This window comes from Musca vetustissima, unplaced genomic scaffold, assembly GCF_032173495.1.
Source record: "Musca vetustissima isolate MV318-11 ecotype Yass unplaced genomic scaffold, APGP_CSIRO_Mvet_v1 utg45963, whole genome shotgun sequence".
NCBI classification, from domain to species: Eukaryota; Metazoa; Arthropoda; class Insecta; order Diptera; family Muscidae; genus Musca; species Musca vetustissima.
The window spans coordinates 56,356-78,853 of record NW_026888366.1 but is presented as its reverse complement, the minus strand read 5'-3'; the positions used below and the strand labels follow the sequence as shown (position 1 = coordinate 78,853).

The window sequence follows — 22,498 nt, the reverse complement described above, 5'->3', positions numbered from 1 at the left end:
CAATATTTCGCGGCGTTACAAACTTTTGGGGCTGCACAAAGCTATAATACCCTGACAACATAGTTGTGTAGGGTATAAAAACAGCAAAATAATTATTTTTACTGGAACAACGAACATAAATCTGCAATTGTTTGATCGATACTTTACGAGAAATCTATCAATACAGCCATCTTAGAAAAAAATATTGGATTTCTCTTTCTCGAACCTAATATTAACCGATTATTATTATCAAAAAATAGGGGTTTTCTTTAGTCAGAACCCATCCTAAATGCAAATTTTCGAAACGATTGGTCCATAACTGTGGTCTATATCGTGTTGACAAATTATAATGAACAGACGGATGGACATACATGTCTACATCGACTCAGCTAGACGAGATATGACGATCGGTATCTAAAAGTTCTAGGACCAATATTTCGGTACGTTACAGCTTGGGGCTACACAAAGCTATAATACCCTGGCAACAAAGTTGTCAAGGCTATATAAAAGTATTACGATGTGCAATGTTTCGGAGAAATTGGATATTTCCCTTTTGTGGGCGATGTACTAGAAGGAGTGGATAAGTTCCAGCTTCTAAAATTATACAGAAATTGGATCTTCCGTTCACTACATATAATATTTACGATGTGCACATATAAACTAATTTTAAATATTGAAAATGTTGACCATTTGTGGGCGAGGTTACAAAAGGAGTAGTCCCATATTCGGACTTTATTTAGGTTTCGTAAAGATAATAGGTTGTGCAAAATTTTGTTAAAATCGGCGACTGGAATGCCTTATATTGCATTTATAAATATTTAAAATGTTGACCATTTGTGGGGGAGGTACCAGAAGGAGTGCACCAATGGGTCCCATCTTTGGGTTTGATCTAGTCTTGGTGAAGATAATAGGTTGTGAAAAGTTTGGTTCTAATATAAGATTTGTGGGTGAGGTCTCAGAAGATGGGGACCAAGTGGTCACATATTCGGACTTGATCTATTATATTATCTATAAAAAAATAGATTGTTCGCATCGTATTATAAAATTAATTTCTTGTACAATATTGACCATTTTGTGGGGGAGGTACCAGAAGGAATGACCGATATTTTGGAACATAAACTTAGTTTGGAACAAATATTACGATGTGCCAAGTTTAGATGAACTCCCTTCGATAGTTATCGTGCGCACCAGGCGGGCAGACATTTGTAAATCGAGTCCAAGTTGTCTGAAACGAATTTGATTCAAAGAAACTGGGGTCTAATACCAATATTTCTATGAGACATTTTTTCCAGAATTTGTTCAATAACGGTTAAAGTTTTAAAATGTCCCTATAATTTTCCGTTCCTGCCCTAGTTTTAAAACCTGAGTTTTTGTAATTTAGAACAACCTAATATAGTCCCCACATCAATTTCCCGAGCAATTTAAAGAATTTGGAATGCACACCACGTAGTGGTAGGTATAAAAAGTTTGGCCCGCATTTTGCTATTGTAGGTCAGAAATATGTTCCGCAACCCTCGTATATTTTTAAAGACAGTCCCTATGTGCTGTGGTGAAATATTAGAGATTATAATGCAGATATCGAGGTTACAATAGTGTTAGATAAGTCCTTGCAGAAAAATGTTCCTCATTTGGTTTAAGTTTGGACCTAAATCCCATAAAAGTCTTTACAAAATTAGCCCAATAACTTTTTCCAGAAAACATTCGATATAGCTCCATATTTTGATATAGCTACATATTCTGGAGGTCACATCAGTTTTCTCGCAGACTATAAAATACCTCTTAGCAGAAGATTTTAATTGATATTGCGCCCATATGAAGATCGAATGTAATTTGTATATCCAATATCAACTGTCGTACAGGGCATTATGTAAACAAACTTGCGTTTACTTTGCTTACTACCCTCGTATAACAATTCCAAGGTACTTGAAACCGGTCGCAACTAATTACTCCATTTAACAATAACGCATGTCCGCCTGGTATCAACTTTGAAGGGATTTATTTTTCTCACATAAATCATACGAAATTAATCATCGCCAAAAATAGATTTTTGCATGTACTTTGAGGAATTTCGATAAAAATTTCAACACATACCGACATGTGGCTGTGTGTGACTTTGTTGTTGTATTTTTATTCAATCAGGCGCCTGTCTGCATATTCACTCACAATTGTGGAGCTAATTAATCGACACCATTAACATGGAAAAAACTGTATCAGAAAGAAAAACACTTGACAACGCACTTTACAAATGTTTGCAATGAATTCACAACTAGCCTCGATAATCGCCGGTAATAAAGCCGGCAGCAATTTTATGTGTGCGTGTGTCTTTGCTTGATATTTGATCTACAATTACAAAAAAAAGAGACAAACGCGTTTGCACACACACACGAACTCACGCAAATAACCCTGGCTCGTAAAAGTAACGCTTGCAGGCCATAAACTACCGAAGAGGTAAGTTATCACATAAAAGCCTCTTGAATTCCAATCAAAGATAACACATTTCCACTTCAACTCTAAGAAGCAACACCGACTCGTGGTCACATTTCCAAGCGTAAACAAAATGGCATTCAAAGTAAGCTAATAATCAATGAATGATGGTGGTCTCAGATGATTTGTGAATTAATTTGTTAATTTTGTGTGTGGTCTTATTTTTTCCGTTTTTAGTTTGTAGCTGTATTCGCACTTTTGGCCGTAGCCAATGCCGGTTTCATCGCCCAACCTCAGGTGTATCATGCTGCTCCCGCCCATGCTACTGTTGTCAAGACTGTAGCTCCCGTCTTGACCAAGGCTGCTGAGGAATACGATCCTCATCCCCAATACAAATACGGTTATGATGTTCAAGACGCCATTTCCGGTGACTCCAAGACCCAAGTTGAGGAACGTGATGGTGATGTAGTGCGTGGTGAATACTCTTTGAATGATTCTGATGGTTTCAGACGTACTGTCTCATATACTGCCGACCCCATCAATGGCTTCAATGCTGTTGTCCGTCGTGAACCCTTGGTTGCCAAGACTGTTGTGAAGACTGTCGCCCCAGTTGCCCACTATGCTGCCCCCGCTGCCGTAGTTAAGACTGTCGCCCCAGTTGCTCACTATGCTGCTGCTGCTCCCGTTGTCAAGACTTTTGCTCCATCATACACCACCTATGCTGCTCCCGCCACCGTTGTTAAATCTGTAGCTCCAGCTTACACCACTTATGCTGCTGCCCCAGCTGCCATTAAGACTGTTGCTCCCGCCTACACCACCTATGCTGCTCCCGCTACCGTTGTCAAATCTGTAGCTCCTGCCTACACCACTTACTCGGCTCCTGCCGTTGTTAAGTCTGTAGCTCCCGCCTACACCACCTACTCTGCTCCTGCTGTTGTCAAGACTGTTGCCCCAGCCTATACCACCTACTCAGCTCCAGCTTACTACGCCCACCATCATTAAATGCCATTATTGTTGATAAAATTCATTATGTGACTGATGATAACCAATTTTTTGTTAGCCCAAATTATTGCCGTAGTTTGTAGATAAATAAAAAAAATATTTAATACAATCAAAATTAATAGTTGTTGTCAATATGAATGTTAGGAATTGAGACCATGCATAACGGCTCTTTCGGTATATATATACAAGTTCTCCACAAAATTGGACCATTCTAATGAGCCCCTTCTTCAAATTTAATATAAGTGCAAATATTAGATGAAATCGGTTATTCCCTTCGAGAGTGCACAGCAGACAGCTAGACCGACGAACTTACGGACATTTTTAAAACGACTCTGGGTTTTAAACCGATATTTGAGGAAGCCTTTTCAGCAATGACAACGATGTAATCGGAAGTTCATATTTTGGGTACCACTTCAGAAACTTTGGTTAGTAGATTTTATAGAATAATCGTATTACAAATAGCGACTGAAAATTAGCATTCATATTGTAACACTTTTTTATTACAGGCCCACCTCAATAAACATAAATTCTCGAGTAGCGGGAATTAAAATAAGTTACCTGGTGTCCTGTAAGGGCTGTACGGCGGTGGGTCTTATCGAAATCCGCATTTATATTGAAATAGTTTGGAAACTACATATGCGAATTTTATAACGGTAACATTGTCTTAAATAAAGACGCAGTGGAACGGAAAACTAGCACAACAGAGTGAGTGGACAGACTGCGATTGTAAACAAGAGAAACCGTAGACAAACAAACGATTGCAAAACTAATAACCACCAAATGAAAGGAGAGACAGAGGACGATACCAAAACAAAAAAAGCCGAACAATAATGGGTGGTGGATATTTTTTCTCGGGAGGAAACTTTTTTATGTCAAAAGAGAGAGTGAGAAAGAGAGAGAGAGAGATGAAAAGTGAGTGCAATTAGTGATGAAATAGGAAGAAGTATAAAAATTGTCTTGATATTAATGAAATGTACAATATGAAATGTTCATTAAAATGTATTTCTGTCAATATCTAGGTATGCCACATGACGAAATTGTTTAAATGATATTGTTTAAATTTTGGAATAACTCCATATCAGGGTAGGGGTTTAAATGGTAAAATCCTTCCGTAATGACATTTATCAATGTCCATACGTCCATGTTTAATACCCTTCAGAATAACATTCTATGTCGATTTTGCCGTGTCCGCCTGTTTAACCCACTACAGAGCCCGTAATATTTTGAAATTTTATATATGAATTGCTACATCGGTTTAGTATGGCAAATTATAAATTACGGTCCAAATTTTATGATAGGGCATCTGTATATCTGTATATTTTTATACCCTTCACCACAATGTGGTACAAGGTATTATGTCTTTGTGCATATGTTCGTAACAGGCAAAAGGAATCGAGATAGACCCATGGTTCCTTTTGAGAATATGCATAGAATCACTTTCTGAGTCGATTTACGCATGTCCGTCTGTCCGTCCGTCCATGTATTTTTGTGAACAAAGTACAGGTCGCATTTATGATCCGATTTGGATGAATCTTAGCACAGTTCACTTATTTGGCCCAAGGACGAAATTGGAGAAAATCGGTTCAGATTTAGATATAGGACGAAATTGGAGAAAATCAGATTTAGATATAGCTCCCATATATAGTTTCGTCCCATTTTATGTGAATGATGCACCAAACTCCCAATATTTGTCCGATAGTGACAAAATTTAGCACAGAGTACTGAATTAGGTCCAGACTGATATCTACGAAGTTTTGTTAAAATCAGTTTAGATTTAGATATAGCTCCCATATAAAGTTTCGCCCGATTTTTTGTGAATGATGCATCAAACTGCCAATATGTGTCCGATTGAGACAAAATTTTGCACAGAGTACTGAATTAGGTCCAGATTGATGTCTGCGAAGTTTTGTTCAGATTTAGATATTGCTCTCATATATAGTTTCGTCTGATTTTTTGTCCCAATACCTGTCCGGTTGGGACAAAATTTTGCATAGTAAATGCAATTGAGAAAAAATTACGTGTGATAAGGTTAGTTGAAATCGGTTCAGATTTTGGTATAGATCTTATATATATTTTCGTTCGATTTTAAGTAAATGGTGCTCCGGATATTTGTTGGATTTACACGAGCTTTAGCAGAGGGTATTAAATTGAATATAGAGTGATAACAAATAACAAATGGTGTATGCAACGGTTGCCCAATTAGGTCCATGTGTATATATAGCTCCTATTCATAATTTTATTCGATTTCATACAAATGGTACACCAAAGAAACTTTCCGTACTGGTTCTATATTCTGAAGGCTTTAATTGTATCTCATCAATTGACATTAATTTGGCATTCAAAGTTATTGAATGATGAAAAATCCGTATGCAGAAATGTTTCGATATCACTGTGAGATCGATCGATGTCATGAGCTGAGGTGGATAATTTCTATTGAGGACGAATTCCTTGGTGAGTATATGAAAACCCCAAGAAGGTTCGGAGATGTGGCGGTTTTGCATTTTGGCATATACCTCTATAGCTTCATATATATATGAAATATAGTGTGTAATTTTTGAGATTACATTTCTGCAGTATAATCGATTTTTTAGATTTTTTTGTAATAAAAGTCCCGTCCAATTCTGATTTCTTGTTCCACATTCCAAAGCTATTTCATCCTCGCTCACTATATTTTCACGAGGCAGATCAGAATATAAGTTAGCATCATCTTTTAAGTTCGAACCTAAGGAGGTGTTTAATGTTCCCTTTTCATGGGTCATATTTTAGTGTCGTGAAAATTTTGCATTGCTCTTCGAGTCATTCTTATTGTATAATTCATTGCTTATGAGTCATTACAACTTACTGAAATTCTTTGAAACATTATTGAATGCAAAAAAATTGAATAGACGAATTCTTTATGTGTTTTATACGAGATTTATGTGATATTTCAAAGCAATTTGCCATAAGATGTTATACATTGACAGAATATTAAGAGTAAACTTAAGTGGGAATTTATGCAAATATTTGGTATATATTCGTGGACCATATACAGTCAAACATAAATATAACGACCACCATTAACAGAGAACTATTCGGAATAACGGTTCCAAAATTGTAAAAATACAACAGATTTGCCGATCAAAAATTTAACCCTTAATTATAAATACGGTCCATTGCATTCAAATTTTGAATTTTCTAAAATAATTAACATAATATTGTATGCATACATATGTTCGCACACACATCCTATTGGAGACAATTAATCCAATTCTGATTTGTATTGAAAACAAGTCAGCAAAATGTATTCTTATCTACTAACACCATTGGCCAAAAAATAATGCTGTTATGAAATTATATGATGGATATATGAATGTAGGAGTGCAATGTTGCCATGTCCAGTCGTGTATAGAATATTAATAATAACCAAAAACTCTGAAAAGAATAGAAGACAATAACTGCATATCAATGAAGATGATTCAAAGACGATATAACAACGCCAAGTATAAATTGTGGCTAATACTCGGTGGCAAGACACATTCAGTGTTTAAGACACAAAGTGTTAAGAACAAATAAGTGGCTTAAAAACATACAAACGAACAAACAAAAAATGGTCTTCAAGGTTAGTTGAAAAAGAAAAAAAATACAAAAACAAATGAAAAAAATAAAAAAGTGAAATATATCAAAAATGTGATATTAAAATGAAAAAGCCTTAAAATAATAATCAAAATCCCATGTGAAGTGTGTAAAATGTACTAAACTACTTTGTGTTACTTTCTTTTATCGTACACAGTTTGTAATTGTTCTCGCCTTCGTTGCTGCCGCCAGTGCCGCTGTTGTTGTTCCAGCTGGTCCCGTTTTGGCCAAGGCTGTCGAACTTGAGGAATACGATCCCCATCCCCAATACAAATTCGGCTATAATGTACAAGATGGTCTCTCGGGTGATTCCAAGGGCCATGTGGAGGAACGTGATGGTGATGTTGTTCGTGGTGAATACACTTTGGTCGATGCTGATGGCTTGAAACGTACCGTTACCTACACTGCTGACCCCATTAATGGCTTCAATGCTGTTGTTCGTCGTGAACCCATTGCTGTTGCCGCTCCCGTTGTTGCTGCTGCTCCTGTCGTAAAGGCTACTCCAGTTGTTGCTGCTGCCCCTGCCCCAGTCGTAAAGGCCGCTCCAGTTGTTGCTGCCGCTCCAGCCCCTGTTCTTGCTGCCCCTTATGTAGCTCCAGCTGCCTATGTCAGACATTTGTAGGATGGTAAAGATCTCAAAAACTTAATTATGGATACGATGATTTTTCTTAAGCAAATTTGAATGTGATAAATAAATTATTTAGAAATTATATTGCAATATATTTCATGAGGAAAATTGGTCAAACGGTTTTGTTATTGGTAAGTAAAAATAGAAAGAAAGTGAAGGCCAAACTGGACATTCATCTTTTGGGACCAGAAACTGTGCCCAAAGCTTTTGACTTTAGAGAATAGAAAAAATAAATATGTGCTCTAGAGTTAATTTCTCCCATCATACAGCGATCGTGACCAACCACTGTGTACTACAACAAGGAGAGAGCCTGGAGCTCTTTAGATCTACGGATATCTATAAACTTACGTTGCAGGACCAATGCAGGTAGGTATCGTTGATCTACTTTCGAGTTGCTGTGCGTCGTTATACAGCAATCGTAAACAACTACCATCTTACTGGACATATGCATCTGTAGTTGAGGGTACTGTGACAAGAATGTGAGTTTGAGGACCCCCGTGGAAGTAAAATATCAGCTCAAAATTCAGCGCATAAATCGATATTGAAGGAAGAGGTCAATGTATTCTAAAAAAAGATCAACTGAACAATACGAGAAATAAGTCATGCTCTTAGCAAGGTCTTGGATCACTTGATGTTGGGAGAGGTACATATATGATTCTGACAGAGGGGAACTTCGCTCCCTTTTAATTAAATATCAAAGACCTGTACTGGATCCGAGCAACAGAAATATATAATAAACGGATGTCCCTTCCTTCCACTTTGTCGGAAGAGAAGAAAATCATTAGTTCCTGAAATCAAGTGCGACGAGCAAACTTCAACGGAAAACTTTCAGGAATCCATTTAAAGAGGCCAATAAATCTGACAAGCATCAAGAAGATAATCATTAGTTCCTGAAAACCTGCGCGACGAGCAAACTTCAACGGAAAACTTTCAGTAATCCATTGAAAGCGGCCAATAAATCTGACAAGCACCAAGAAATATAGTGAAGCCACTGAGTAATTCGAAAATTCTAAGAAGAACACAAGAGCGATTCGATAGATAACGATAATAATCAAACTATATCAAATTATACACTTTGCCCAGCCCATCGGTAATCGGAGTCATCAGGAGGGTGCTGGTTCGTTAAAGGATGGTAAGTTCAGAATGCATGCCCCCTGTTTTGAAAAAAGGAGAATTACGATTAAAAATAAAAGCAAGAGACACACGCATAGGGAACTGCAACAGACACACTCTTAGGAAACTGCATGAGGACCTAAACGCTGTTACACACTATGAAAGCCTGCATTAGAAGTAGGTGATTGTAGACACCTGGCTCTGAAGCTTACAAAGACGCTAAAAGAGAAGACCAGAAGGCCTTCATATAGATGGTCTTATTGTAGAAGACCAGAAAGTCTTCTTATAGAAGACCAGAAGGTCTTCCTATAGAAGACCAGAAGGACTTCTTACAGAAGACCACAAAGTCTTCTTATAGAAGACCAGGGAAGGTCTTCCTATGGAAGACTAGTATGTCCTCCTATGGAAGACCAGAAGGTCTTCTTATAGCACACCAGAAACTCTTCTTATAGAAGAGCACAATGTCTTCTTATAGAAGACCAGAAAGTTTCCCTATAGAAGACCAGAAGGTCTTCTTATAGAAGACCAGAAGGTATTCTTATAGAAGACCAGAAGGTCTTCTTATAGAAGACCAGAAGGTCTTCTTATAGAAGACCAGAAGGTCTTCTTATAGAAGACCAGAAGGTCTTCTTATAGAAGACCAGTAATCAGTAATTCTTATTATAGAAGGCTATTAGGTCTTGTTATAGAAGACCAGCAGGTCTTCTTATAGGAGACCAGCAGTTCTTCTTAAAGAGGACCAGAAGGTCTTCTTATAGAAGACCACAAAATCTTCTTATAGAAGACAACAAAGTCTTCCTATAAAAGACCAGGAAGTCTTCCTACAGAAGACCAGAAGGTCTTCCTATAGAAGACCAGAAGGTTTTCCTATAGAAGACCAGAAGGTCATCCTATAGAAGACCAGAAGGTCATCCTATGGAAGACCAGAAGGTCTTCTTATAGCAGTCCACAAGGTCTTCTATGCCAGACCAGAAAGTCTTCGTATGTAAGACCAGAAGGTCTTCGTATTGAAGACCACGTGATCCTCATATAGACGACAAGAAGGTCTTCGTTTAGAAGAACAGTGGGTCTTCATATTGAAGACGAGAAGGTCTTCATATAGAAGACCAGAAGGTCTTCATATAGAGGAACAGCAGGTCTTCGTATAGAGGAGCAGAATGTCTTCGTATAGAAAACCGGAATTTCTTCATATACAGGAGCAGAAGGTTTCATATAGATGAGCAGGAAGCTTTTGTATAGTAGACTAGTAGGTTGTCATATAGTAGTCCAGTTGGTTTTCATATAGAAGTCCAGAAGGGTTCATATAGAAGACCAGAAGGTATTTATAATAATAATAGAAGTCCCAAAGTTCTTCCAGTTGGATAATACAAGACCTTCTTGTAGATCACCAGAAGTTCATCTTGTAGAACATCAAAAGGCATCTTTCTTGAAGGCCAGAAAATATTCTTTCAGAAGACCAGATTTTCGAAGGTCTTCTTGAAGAAGACCGGTTTTTGGAAGGACTCCTAATGGAAGACCTGAAGACTATCTTAAAGCAGACCAGATTGTGGAAGATATTTTTATAGAATACCAGAATGTCTGCTTATAAAAGATCATATTGTAAAATGCCTTTAATATAAGATAATACACTTTTCTTAGATAGCACCAAAAATTATTCGTTTTTATGGAAGACAAAAAATGTCCTTATTTAAAACCGAGAGCTTTCCTTTAAGAAGACCCCCATAATTAATATATCCTCTTTTTTCAAATATTTTGCAAATTTATTTTATAACATAGAAAAACAAATAACAATATTATAACAATGAAATAAATGACATTCTAATGATGTTCATGATAGACTTGTGGTACAGCGTGATATTGCTTAACAATTGTGGGTGTTGGAGCAACATATGTTACGGGGGTAACTTTCTTAACAATTGTCTTTACTTGATCCAAGGGAATGCGGTTAACGACAGCATTGAATCCACTATGAGGATCAACAGTATATTGAACAACACGTCTGTAACCATCGGCATCAATCAATGAATATTCACCACGAACAACATCACCATCACGTTCTTCCGTTTGACTATGGACATCACCGGTATGTTCATCATTCACATCATAGTTGAAATTATATTGAGGATGATCATCATAGTGGACATCATGTTTCACAACAGCGGGCTTAGTATGGGCATAATTTACGGGGGTAACAGTTTTAACGACGGTGGTGGGTACTGCAACAGGATGATAAACTTGGGGAGCTGGTTCAGGATGATGATAATATGATGGTAATACTCCAGCATTGACGGCAACAGCCAAAAGTGCAAGGATTGTGAGGTACTAAAAATTATTGACATGACGGTGGTGGGTACTGCAACAGGATGATAAACTTGGGGAGCTGGTTCAGGATGATGCTGATAATATGATGGCAATACTCCAGCATTGACGGCAACAGCCAAAAGTGCCTTTAAATTGATACCAAATATATTGTCGTATGTGGGATTTAAATATTTACAGGTAAGTACCTGTACTCAGATATTATTTAGTAACCCATTACCACATTAGAGGGAGAAATATCGCGCTGATGGCTTTGAAATTTTTCATGAAGTTCCAGTTATGGTCAAGAACAACGCCTACAATTTTCGGTGATGATCAGATTAAAATGGTAAATGGACTGAAAACATAATGTGTGTTTTCGAAAAATCACAACACAACCCACCGTGAAGGTAATCTGGAATAATTAGAAGGACTGTACTGATTTTGTTGTTAACCTCTAATATTTTTTAAATTGTTAAATCTTATGTTACATACCTTGAATGCCATTTTTTCAAATTTGTAAAATATTGTATACAAAATTAATTGTGTTATTTGTGTGACGCTGTGTCTCGTTATGGTTTGATATCCAAACGCCACTTTGTTTTTATATGCTTGAGTTAAATATTAAAGAAAGCTAAATTGCAATTGTTACATTTTAAAACAATAGGTTTTTATGGCGGCTGTTGTTGGTTTTGCTGCGCTATAAACATATGATGTATTTCTTTGTAGGTGTCAAAAAGTATTTATTTTCAATCGAAAATTCGAAAGTGTTTTGAAAGGAATCTGATATAATTATTATTATTGATTAAACAAATTCAAAGTATTTCAAATATGTGGTACAATATTATGACCAATTTAAATATTTGAATGCACAATTCCTGCCAAATTAATTCGACTAAAATAATCAATTTGGGCCGAATTGTGGGTCTTCCAATAAAAATGTTAATGTAAACTCATTGCCTTATCATCGCACTGTGGTTCAGAATTCGATTTTTTTTCCCAAATGTCTTGGAAAATATTAATGATAAAGGGTTTTTGCTAGGCCTTCTGTTGCCTTTAAGAAACATTAAAAATCAATTAGAGTTCTTACGAGATTAGCTATTTCTAAGGTACAGCATGTCATTAAATTTCTAACATTAGGTATTAAAACCGGGTTTTGTATTCATACGAATATACTTGAGAGAAGCCTCTGGCTTCCATGTAATTGTCCCAACGCATTTGATCCTGGTCTCAGAATCCATGTGAAATGACCTTAAATTGTCATTCCGTGTTCATAGTAGGGGAAATTTTTCTGTCAAAAAATTAATGTTCATAAGCTCCTTCCCATTCCATTTAAAATATTTAGATAGCCTCAAACGTATCTTCCGATCATTGTAGCAGCATTTTTACATGCGCGTTCTTAGTGGGTAAATAACATATTTGGAGAAAACTCTGTGAGACAAAATAGGGGTTGTTGGAGTGGTGGAAAATGCCTATTGAGAATGGAAGGCCTTGGTGAGTTTATGAAAACCCCAGATGGAAAAATTCGACATAGGTTAAAGTTCGGATCATTTTTTTTTTACTGGCGACCCTTTTATACATGAAGAGATTGTTTAAACCAGTGTATGGCATATATGTTTCAAATCAATGGCTGAGGGTTTGCAAATTCTTCGTATAGATATTCAAAATTTATACAACGACAAAAAAAACTATAAATTAGATGGACCAACAAGGATAATCATCGAAAAATATATTTTTCGCAAACACCAAATTACAGCCACTCCAGACGGCAAATGCGGATAAATAAACCTAAAACCCGAAAATGAGGAGAGACCTTTATATGGGGAGTAGTCACAAATTCGACTTATAAAGACTATTTTCAGAAAAAAATGAGATTAAACTTTTAAAATATCGATAGTGGGATGATACCCTTATATGGGAGCTAAAACGAACCGCGAATCGTTATTGATAATTGTTGAAGACGGTTTTCTTGTAGAAGGCCAAAAGATTTTCTTATAGAAGTTTTTTTGTAGAAGGCCAGGAGATTTTCAAATAGAAGGCCAGAAGGTTTTCATATATAGAAGACCGACAGATCAGAAGGTCTTATATATATAATTTTTATAGAAGGCCAGAAGGTCTTCATATAGGTAGACCCGAAAGTCTTCATATAGGTAGACCAGAAAGTATTCATATAGAATATCGGGTGGTCTTCATATAGAAGACCAGCAGATCTTCATATAGAAGACCAGCAGGTCTTCATATAGAAGACCAGAAGTTTTTCATATAGAAGACCAGAAGTCTTCATTCATCTTCATATTGAAGACCAGAAATTCTTCATATTGAAGACCAGCAATTCTTCATATAAGACCAGAAGTCTTCATATAGAAGACGTCTTCATATAGAAGACTTAAAGGTCTTCATATAGAAGACTTAAAGGTCTTCATATAAAACCCAAAGGTCTTCATATAGAAGACACTTCATATTGAAGACCATAAATTCTTCATATTGAAGACCAGATTCTTCATATTGAAGACCAGAAGTCTTCATATTGAAGACCAGAAAGTTTTCATATAGTAGACCAGAGGGTCTCTATATAGAAGACCAGAAGGTCTTCATATAGAAGATCAGAAGATCTTCATATAGAAGATCAGAAGATCTTCATATAGAAGACCAGAAGGTCTTCATATAGAAGACTAGAAGATCTTCATATAGAAGACCAAAGTCTTCATGTCTTCATATAGAAGACCTTTATAGAAGATCTGAAGGTCTTCATATAGAACATTGCATATAGAAGATTTGAAGGTCTTCATATGCGGTCTTCATACAGAAGACCAGAAGGACTTCATATAGAAGACCAGAATTTATGCATATAAAAGACCAGAAGGTCTTCATATAAAATACTTGAAGGTCTTCCTATAAAATACCAAAATGTCCTCCTATAGTATACTCGGCACTCCATGAAAACCCAAAACCAAAATGTCGAATAATAATGGGAATATCAATATATGGCGTCTATACCAAAACGAAGACCGATATTCCCTATTTTGAATACCCAATATCGCTGGAGTAGTATCAATGTATGTGCACTTTTAAAGCTCTATTTTGAACATTGCGGAGATATTTTTATATACCTGGACAATGTCATTAAGATACAGGCTCCACTCTTTGTCACGAGAGATATTTTCATATTCCTGGATGCAGAAGGCTATTATATTGAAATACTATCTGTGGTGGTATCCATCATACACTTTAAAGGAATGTTTGCATATATTTTCAAAATGTATGTGTGTATGCCCAATATTACTTTCAAAATACATATGAATGGAAACAATTTATCTCCTACACAACACAATTAGCATTGTTTACTAATAATAGTAGAAACAACAACACCAAACTATGAAAAGAAAGCCTTCAAATAAGAAATAAAAATTATATCGGTTGCTATTTTGCTTTCTATGTTAATTAGCTATAAATACTGAATTCAGTGCGGATATCAAACATACCAAACAATAACACCTCTTAAATAACACATAACATTTCGAAAACAATATTTTTCCAATTTAGAAAAAATGCCATTCAAGGTAAATTTACCAGCAATTTATCCATATTTCCTGATTCCATAATTTCTCATTTTTTCAGTACATCACAATCCTTGCACTTTTCGCTGCTGCCGTCAATGGCGGAGTATTACCATCATATTATCAGCATCATCCTGAACCAGCTCCCCAAGTATATCATCCTGTTGCAGTTCCCACAACCGTTGTTAAAACTGTTGCTCCCGTTGCTTATGCCCATGCCAAGCCCGTTGTGGTGAAACATGATGTCCACTATGATGATCATCCTCAATATAATTTCAACTACGATGTGAATGATGAATATACCGGTGATGTCCACAGCCATACGGAAGAACGTGATGGTGATGTTGTTCGTGGTGAATATTCATTGATTGATTCTGACGGTTACAGACGTGTTGTTCAATATACCGTTGATCCTCATAGTGGATTCAACGCTGTCGTTAACCGTATCCCCTTGGACCAGGTAAAGACAATTGTTAAGAAAGTTACCCCCGTAACTTATGTTGCTCCAACTTCCACAATTGTTAAGCAATATCACGCTGTACCACAAGTCTATCATGAACATCATTAGAATGTCATTTTTTCATTGTTATAATATTGTTATTTTCTTTATGTTATAAAATAAATTGTTATATTTTTTCTATAAAAAATTCTTTTGCTACATTATCAACATGGTATAATAATAGAAGGTAACAGCAAGTGTTGTTGTACAACAAACGATACAACAACCACATGGAAATTTGTTTTTGTAAGTTATACTAGTGTCAACGTCATTTGACAGAAAAATGTAAAGAAACAAATAAATTATATTTATTTTGAAAATGAAATATTTTCGAATCCTCAAAATAAAATTTGAAAAACATGAATGAAAATCTATCAAATTTATATTTCTATCGCTTCCACGTCATTCCTATAATTGAACAATTGCCACTTATATGTGTAACACATATGAAAATGCAGGGAATTGCGAGTTATTCAATGAAGAAAGATTTGCTTTCTCAAACTTTCCCAGCAGGCTGATTGAGTAAATTGAATACGGGAGCATATTTAATAAAGGACAATTTCAAATTGTATGCGTTCCCAATTTTCCTATTGGGTGATTTTTAAAAACATAATTTGTCAAATTCATATTGACACTAGTATTACGTTGGAATCAAATCAGCTGGGATTTGCTGTTACCTTTTATAATTGTACCATGCATTATCAATAAGTATGTCAGTCCATGTTAAATTGTAAACAAAGTACAGGTTACATTTATGATCCGAATTGGATGAAATTTGGCATACGTCATTTATTTGGCCCAATGACGAACCTTATTGAAATTGGGAAAAATCTGTTCAGATTTAGATATAGCTCCCATATATGTTTTCGTCCGATTTAAGGTAAATGATGCACCAAAGTCCTTAATATCTTTCGATTCGCACGAAATTTGGCGCAGCGTACTGAATTAAGCCTAGAATGATGTGTGCTAAGTTTCATGAAAATCGGTTCAGATTTAGATATAGCTCCGATATATATTTTCGTCCGATTTAGGATAAATGGTGCACCAAATTCCCTAAATATTTTTCGATATGCACGAAATTTGGAACAGCGTTTTGAATTAAGTCTATAATGATGTGTATTAAGTTTCGTGAAAATCGGTTCAGATTTAGATATAGCTCCCATATATAATTTCGCCCGATTTGGGCCCCCAAAGTCCCTATATATCTCTCGATTTGCACGAAATTTGGCACAGCATAATGAATTGGGTCTAGAATGATGTGTGTTAAGCTTCTTAAAAATCGGTTTATATATTTTCGTCGGATTTAAGGGAAATTGTGCACCAAAGTCCCTATATATCTTTGGATTTTCACGAAATTTGGTACAGCGTACTGAATAAAGTCTACATAGATGTGTATTAAGTTTTGTGAAAATCGGTTCAGATTTAGATATAGCTCCCATATATATTTTCGTCGGATTTTAGGTAAATGGTGCACCAGGGTCCCTATATATCTTTCGATTTGCACGAAATTTGTTATAGCGTACTGAATGAAGTCTAGATTGATATGTGTTAAGTTAGATATATAAGTTAGATATAAATGCTGCACCGAATTCCCCAGGTGGGTCCGATTGGCACAAAATTTTGCCTAACTTATTGAAGTTATTATGAGATAATGTGTGGTAAGTTTTGTTGAAATCGGTTCAAAATTTGATATAGTTCATATATATAGTTTCCGCAGATTTTAAGTAAAATGTGCACCAAAGACCCAAAGTTATATAGTTTTTATAAAATAGCATGTGGAAAGTTTTATTGAAATCGTTTCAAATTTGGATAGAGCTACCATACATATTTTCTCCCGATTTTAAATGATGCACCAAGAACTCAAAATGTGGCCGATATTCTGTAATGTGCTATGAAATCGGCATAGATTTCGATATAGCTTTTATAAATATTTTCGTCCGATTTGAAGTAAATGGTGCACCAAACTCCTCATGTTTATCAGATATGTATCTAAATAATCAACGGGTGCCCGGGTGCTACTCTATTTCTGACCAAATGAAAAATTTTGTATATGTTGCAGAAAGATATTTTTATAGGTCCAATTTCATTTTACTGATCCTTCAAAAATGCGACGTCTGTTAAGATTCATCTGTTGAATATACAGATGTATGACAAATGACCGCAATCCCAAATTGTAGCCTTTAAATTGAAAAGTGAGGTTTCTGCGCAGATGTATACCTGTAAAACCTGCTACAGACAGGCAGACAGATGGATATCGACACAGAATTTTATTCTTATCAAGAATATATATATATATATATATATATATATACACTTTGTGGGATATCCGATGAATCTTTCGAGATGCTGCAACCTGTTCGGGTCAAAGAAGACCCATATAATTTTTGATTGTTATGCCTTTATATCTAGTTGATAAAAATATATGATTTTCTGGCCGATTTAGCCACCCGAACATTTACACGGAGAAGGGTAATATAATAATCGACCAATATTTAACGGAGTCACACTTTTTGTGAAAATGGCAAAATTTGTGTTTTATCGCGTATATATATTTTTTCTGAATGACACTGATCGGATATCAAATTCAAAATTATAAGCCAAACATCACAAATGTAGCATAGAGGGAGGGACCAAATATTAAGAATAATTGTTTTGGAAAGGAACCAAGATTTTTGGTTTGTAAAATAACTCAATTTGAATATCATGGGGTATAATTTTACTCCGGGAAAACATGGTTCGAAAAAAGATTGCAGGGTAAGAAAAAAGAGAGTACAAATATCGGGAAATGTTGCCCAGGCTCGGAATACAGATCCGTTCGACTATACGAGAATTGTCTTTTCAAAAATTAAAGTCCAGCCACAGTTGTAGGCTATCACATGACCGCCCTTTTACTTTTCGATTTGATTTATTACTGAATGAACGCACAGTTGGGAACAGACCCACACCTCCTACCGCTGCATTTAATTAAACCATGAAAATATGAGCTTATATATAAATATTTAACCGTTGAAAATATTGTGTATACATAAGTGAAAGTGTGTAATATATCACATTGACAGATTTTTATAATATGACAATTTTACGTTCAAAATTCTGCATTTTATTGCCATTGGCGTAACTAATTAATATTTGTGATTCAATAATTTGTTTCTGATAAGTGTGTAAACATTGTTTTCAGCCTTTTCGGCGTCTGCAGTAATCAACAGTGTTCAATACTGTTTCTATATATCGAAGAAAGGCGACCTAAGTCATTTCAATATCCACCTGTCTATAAGGGAATAGATAGGTAGATAGACATGTTACTTAATTCAACAAAAACTGAAGGTCATTCAAATTTTGCTAATGAACAACAAGAGTTGAAAGTATTTTTTTTTTTCAAGATAAATATTTATTTTATAAAGAGATGTTAAACAATAAGTAAATAAATGAAAGTGACAGGTGTAAAGCGATATACATAAATCATTTGAAATTTGTTTTCGACTTACAAAAAATAAGAGTGATATTGAAAAATGCAAATTGCTATAAATACCAATATAATATTGAAAATCCAGCATACAAAACCACAACTCATTTGTTTAATAACAAAATTAGTGAACTACAACTTATTCAAAATTTCAAAATGGCATTTAAGGTAAATATCCCACATATAAAAATTTATTTTAAAGTCCATAGATTAATATGTATTTTATTATCCTTACAGTTCCTTACCATCGTCTCCTTTATTGCTGTTGCCAGTGCTGGTGTCTTGCCATTACCTCAAGTATATCATCCAGCTCCCACGGCAGTTGTGAAAACGATTGCACCAGTAGCATATGCCCATGCCAAACCCGTTCTGGTGAAACATGATGTCCACTATGATGACCATCCTCAATATAACTACAACTATGATGTGAATGATGAACATACCGGGGATGTCCATAGCCAAACGGAAGAACGTGACGGTGATGTGGTTCGTGGTGAATATTCATTGATTGATGCTGATGGTTTCCGCCGTGTCGTTCAATACACCGTTGATCCTCACAGCGGTTTCAATGCTGTCGTAAATCGTTATCCTTTGGATCATGTCAAAACTGTTGTCAAACAAGTAGCTCCCGTTACTTTGATTAAACAATATCCCGTACCACAAGCCTATCATCAACATCATTAGAATGCCATTTTTGTAAAATAATTTACATTGTTTTTGTTTATTGATTTTTAATATAGAGAATAAATTGTTGAATTTTGAAAAAATATATATTTTTTTTTTAAATTAAACTAATACCAACAATCATGAATTCTAAAAAGAATATATTTGAAGGTATATATGAGGCGTGGATTTTTAAAAACATGTTTTAAGGCCCACAAGAACACATTTTTAAAGGAACAAGAGGCCTGGATTTTTAAAAGAATATTTTTCAAGGCCTATAGGTGGCGTGGATTTTTAAAAGAATATTTTTACAGGGCCTATAAGAGGCGTGGATTTTTAAAGGAATATTTTTACAGGGCCCATAAGAGGCGTGGATTTTTAATGTAAATTTTTACAGGGCCTATAAGAGGCGTGGATTTTTAAAGTAAATTTTTACAGGGCCTATAAGAGGCGTGGATTTTTAAAGTAAATTTTTACAGGGCCTATAAGAGGCGTGGATTTTTAAAGTAAATTTTTACAGGGCCTATAAGAGGCGTGGATTTTTAAAGTAAATTTTTACAGGGCCTATAAGAGGCGTGGATTTTTAAAGTAAATTTTTACAGGGCCTATAAGAGGCGTGGATTTTTAAAGTAAATTTTTACAGGGCCTATAAGAGGCGTGGATTTTTAAAGTAAATTTTCTCGAGGACCTGTACACCAATAAAAGAGGATTTTTAAAGTAAATTTTTACAGGGCCTATAAGAGGCGTGGATTTTTAAAGATTTTTTTTAAGAAGGCTTGGATTTTTTAAAAGAATATTTTTCAAAGCCTATAAGAAGGCGTTGATTTTTTAAAAGAATATTTTTCAAAGTAATATTTTTGAAGGTCTATGACCTCGTCTCCAGATTCACTCCAGTAGATGAGCGCATTGCTATAATCCGTATAAAAGCGAAGTTCTTCTACAAAAATCTCATTTGCGCCCATGCTCCGACCGAAGATATAGATGAACAGACCAAAGACATATTTTACGAGCGCATAGAAACAGCATATGACCGTTGCCCTGCTAGGAGATTTTAATGCAAAAATCGGAAAGGAAAACATCTTCGGCTCAATCGTGGGAAAATTCAGCCTTCATGAAGAAACACCTGTCAACTGCAAGAGGTTTATTGACTTCGCGGCAGCAAAAAACATGGTAGTTAGCCGCACCAGATTCAAGCATCTCGATATGCACAAGGCCACCTGGATCTCTCCTGATCAAGTAACGAGAAATCAAATTGATCATGTTGTGATAGACGGAAGGCATTCATCCAGTATTTTAGACGTCCGATCGATTCGAGGAGCGAATATCGATTCGGACCATTACCTTGTGGCAGCCAAGGTAGGCACCCGTTTTAATATGGCAGCAAAGGTGCGATCTAACACAACACGGAAACTCGACGTCGAAAAGCTGCAAACACAACAGGTAGCCGAGGCCTACTCCGCTCAACTTACCAATCTGATTGAAGAAAGCACTTATTGTCCCGATAATAGTATAGAAACTGCAGCCAAAGCAACACTTGGGTACCAACAACCACCACCAAGAAACCCATGGTACGATCAGGAGTGTCGTAATGCTGCTGATGTGAAAAACGCAGCGTATATGGCAACCCTGCAGACAGTAGCAACACGTAACGTGATGGAGAATTTCGGGAGAAAAGCAGAGAGGAAAAACGTGTTTTTTGAAAAAAGTAGAAAGAACAAGAAAAACGTGAGCGTGAGCAAATCGAGATGTACAGGAGTCAGAATGAAGTCCGGAAATTCTACCAACGAGTAAAACACCAAACCGAAGGCTTTGGTGCAGGCACATCCTCCTGTAGAGATGAAGAAGGAAACCTGGTGACAGATACAGACAGCGAGTTGAGGATCTGGAAGGAGCATTTTGAAAAGCTTCTGGTATCAAATAGTGTCGTTGAAGAAGATACCCCAGAACCAATAAGAGATGATGGTATAGAGTGTTTGCCACCTAGCCAAAATGAGGTCATAAAAGCAATTAATCCGATCAAGAGCAACAAAGCAGCAGGAGCCGAGCTGATTAGTACAATTTGGCTAGATGATTGCGTAGACTTTTAAAACATTTCTTTCAAGGCCAGCAATAGGCGTAGATTTTTAAAAGATTTTTTTTTTTTCAAGGCTAACAAGAGTCGTAGATTTTTAAAAGATTGTTTTTTTTTCAAGGCTAACAAGAGGCGTAGATTTTTAAAAGATTGTTTTTTCAAGGCTAACAAGAGTCGTAGATTTTTAAAAGATTGTTTTTTTTTTCAAGGCTAACAAGAGGCGTAGATTTTTAAAAGAACTTTTTATGAACTCTGTGGAAACATATAATATATAATATTTCTGTTACCCTAGAGTTAATTATAATTGAAACAAATAAGTATTTTTTTTCTTATTATTTATCTGTATTTAAATTAAGTTTTTAAAACTGGTCAACAACGAAAGCTACAAGTCTCAACAAGCAGATCCCTTTTTACAAGTGTCTGACGGCATAAGCGGCTGGGGCAACATAAGGAGCGGCAACAACGGGAGCAGCTTTAACTACTGGAGCGGCAGCAACAACGGGGGCAGCTTTGACAACGGGAGCGGCAACAGCAACAAGAGGATCACGACGAACGACAGCGTTGAAACCATTGATGGGATCGGCAACATAGCTGACGGTACGTTTGTAACCATCAGCATCGATCAATGAGTATTCACCACGAACGATGTCACCATCACGTTCTTCTACATGACCCTTGTTGTCACCCGAGAGAGCATCTTGCACATCATATCCGTATTTGTATTGGGGATGAGGATCGTATTCTTCAAGTTCGACAGTCTTGGCCAAGACGGGAGCACTGGGTACGATGACAGCAGCGCTGGCGGCAGCGACAAAAGCGAGAGCGATAACGAACTGTAAGTAAGAATAATTTTTGTTAGATTTTTTCTTTGCACATTTTTTTTCAATAATAATTATTTTTGTTAGATATTTGCTTTGCACATTTTTCAATTAATGATTTTTATACCCTACACAACTATGTTGTCAGGGTATTATAGCTTTGTGCAGCCCCAAATGTTTGTAACGCCGCGAAATATTGGTCCTAGACCCACCTTTAAGTATACCGATCGTCATATCTCGACTAGCTGAGTCGATCTAGACATGTGTGTCCGTCCGTCCGTCCGTCCGTCCGTCCGTCCGTCTGTCCATTATAATTTGTAAACACGATACAGGCCACAGTTATGGACCAATCTTCACGAAATTTTGCATGT

At 36.1% G+C, this 22,498-nt stretch overlaps 6 protein-coding genes across 6 annotated transcripts; 4 read left to right on the top strand and 2 right to left on the bottom strand.

Moving 5' to 3' along the window:
* Nucleotides 1-2,536: 2,536 nt before the first annotated feature.
* On the top strand, nucleotides 2,537-3,405 carry LOC133336199 (larval cuticle protein A2B-like). Its single transcript, XM_061544483.1, has 3 exons — nucleotides 2,537-2,548; nucleotides 2,641-3,014; nucleotides 3,375-3,405. Exons 1-3 carry the CDS (start codon nucleotides 2,537-2,539, stop codon nucleotides 3,403-3,405), a joined length of 417 nt encoding a protein of 138 aa, XP_061400467.1.
* Nucleotides 3,406-6,991: 3,586 nt separating this feature from the next.
* Nucleotides 6,992-7,639, top strand: LOC133336211 (larval cuticle protein A2B-like). Its single transcript, XM_061544494.1, has 2 exons — nucleotides 6,992-7,003; nucleotides 7,175-7,639. The coding sequence occupies exons 1-2, from the start codon at nucleotides 6,992-6,994 to the stop codon at nucleotides 7,637-7,639; spliced, it is 477 nt and encodes a 158-aa protein (XP_061400478.1).
* A 2,937-nt stretch (nucleotides 7,640-10,576) lies between these two features.
* Nucleotides 10,577-11,563, bottom strand: LOC133336210 (larval cuticle protein A2B-like). The gene is made up of 2 exons (XM_061544493.1): nucleotides 11,552-11,563; nucleotides 10,577-11,080 (listed from the first exon to the last, which is right to left on the bottom strand). The coding sequence occupies exons 1-2, from the start codon at nucleotides 11,561-11,563 to the stop codon at nucleotides 10,577-10,579; spliced, it is 516 nt and encodes a 171-aa protein (XP_061400477.1).
* A 3,041-nt stretch (nucleotides 11,564-14,604) lies between these two features.
* On the top strand, nucleotides 14,605-15,181 carry LOC133336209 (larval cuticle protein A2B-like). Its single transcript, XM_061544492.1, has 2 exons — nucleotides 14,605-14,616; nucleotides 14,675-15,181. The coding sequence occupies exons 1-2, from the start codon at nucleotides 14,605-14,607 to the stop codon at nucleotides 15,179-15,181; spliced, it is 519 nt and encodes a 172-aa protein (XP_061400476.1).
* Nucleotides 15,182-17,843: 2,662 nt separating this feature from the next.
* Nucleotides 17,844-19,259, top strand: LOC133336207 (larval cuticle protein A2B-like). Its single transcript, XM_061544491.1, has 2 exons — nucleotides 17,844-17,866; nucleotides 18,785-19,259. The coding sequence occupies exons 1-2, from the start codon at nucleotides 17,844-17,846 to the stop codon at nucleotides 19,257-19,259; spliced, it is 498 nt and encodes a 165-aa protein (XP_061400475.1).
* Nucleotides 19,260-21,719: 2,460 nt separating this feature from the next.
* Nucleotides 21,720-22,154, bottom strand: LOC133336206 (larval cuticle protein A2B-like; the record flags this gene model as incomplete). Its single annotated transcript, XM_061544490.1, has 1 exon — nucleotides 21,720-22,154. A coding segment is annotated over one exon (435 nt), but the record flags the coding sequence as incomplete, so codon positions are not given.
* Nucleotides 22,155-22,498: the final 344 nt, after the last annotated feature.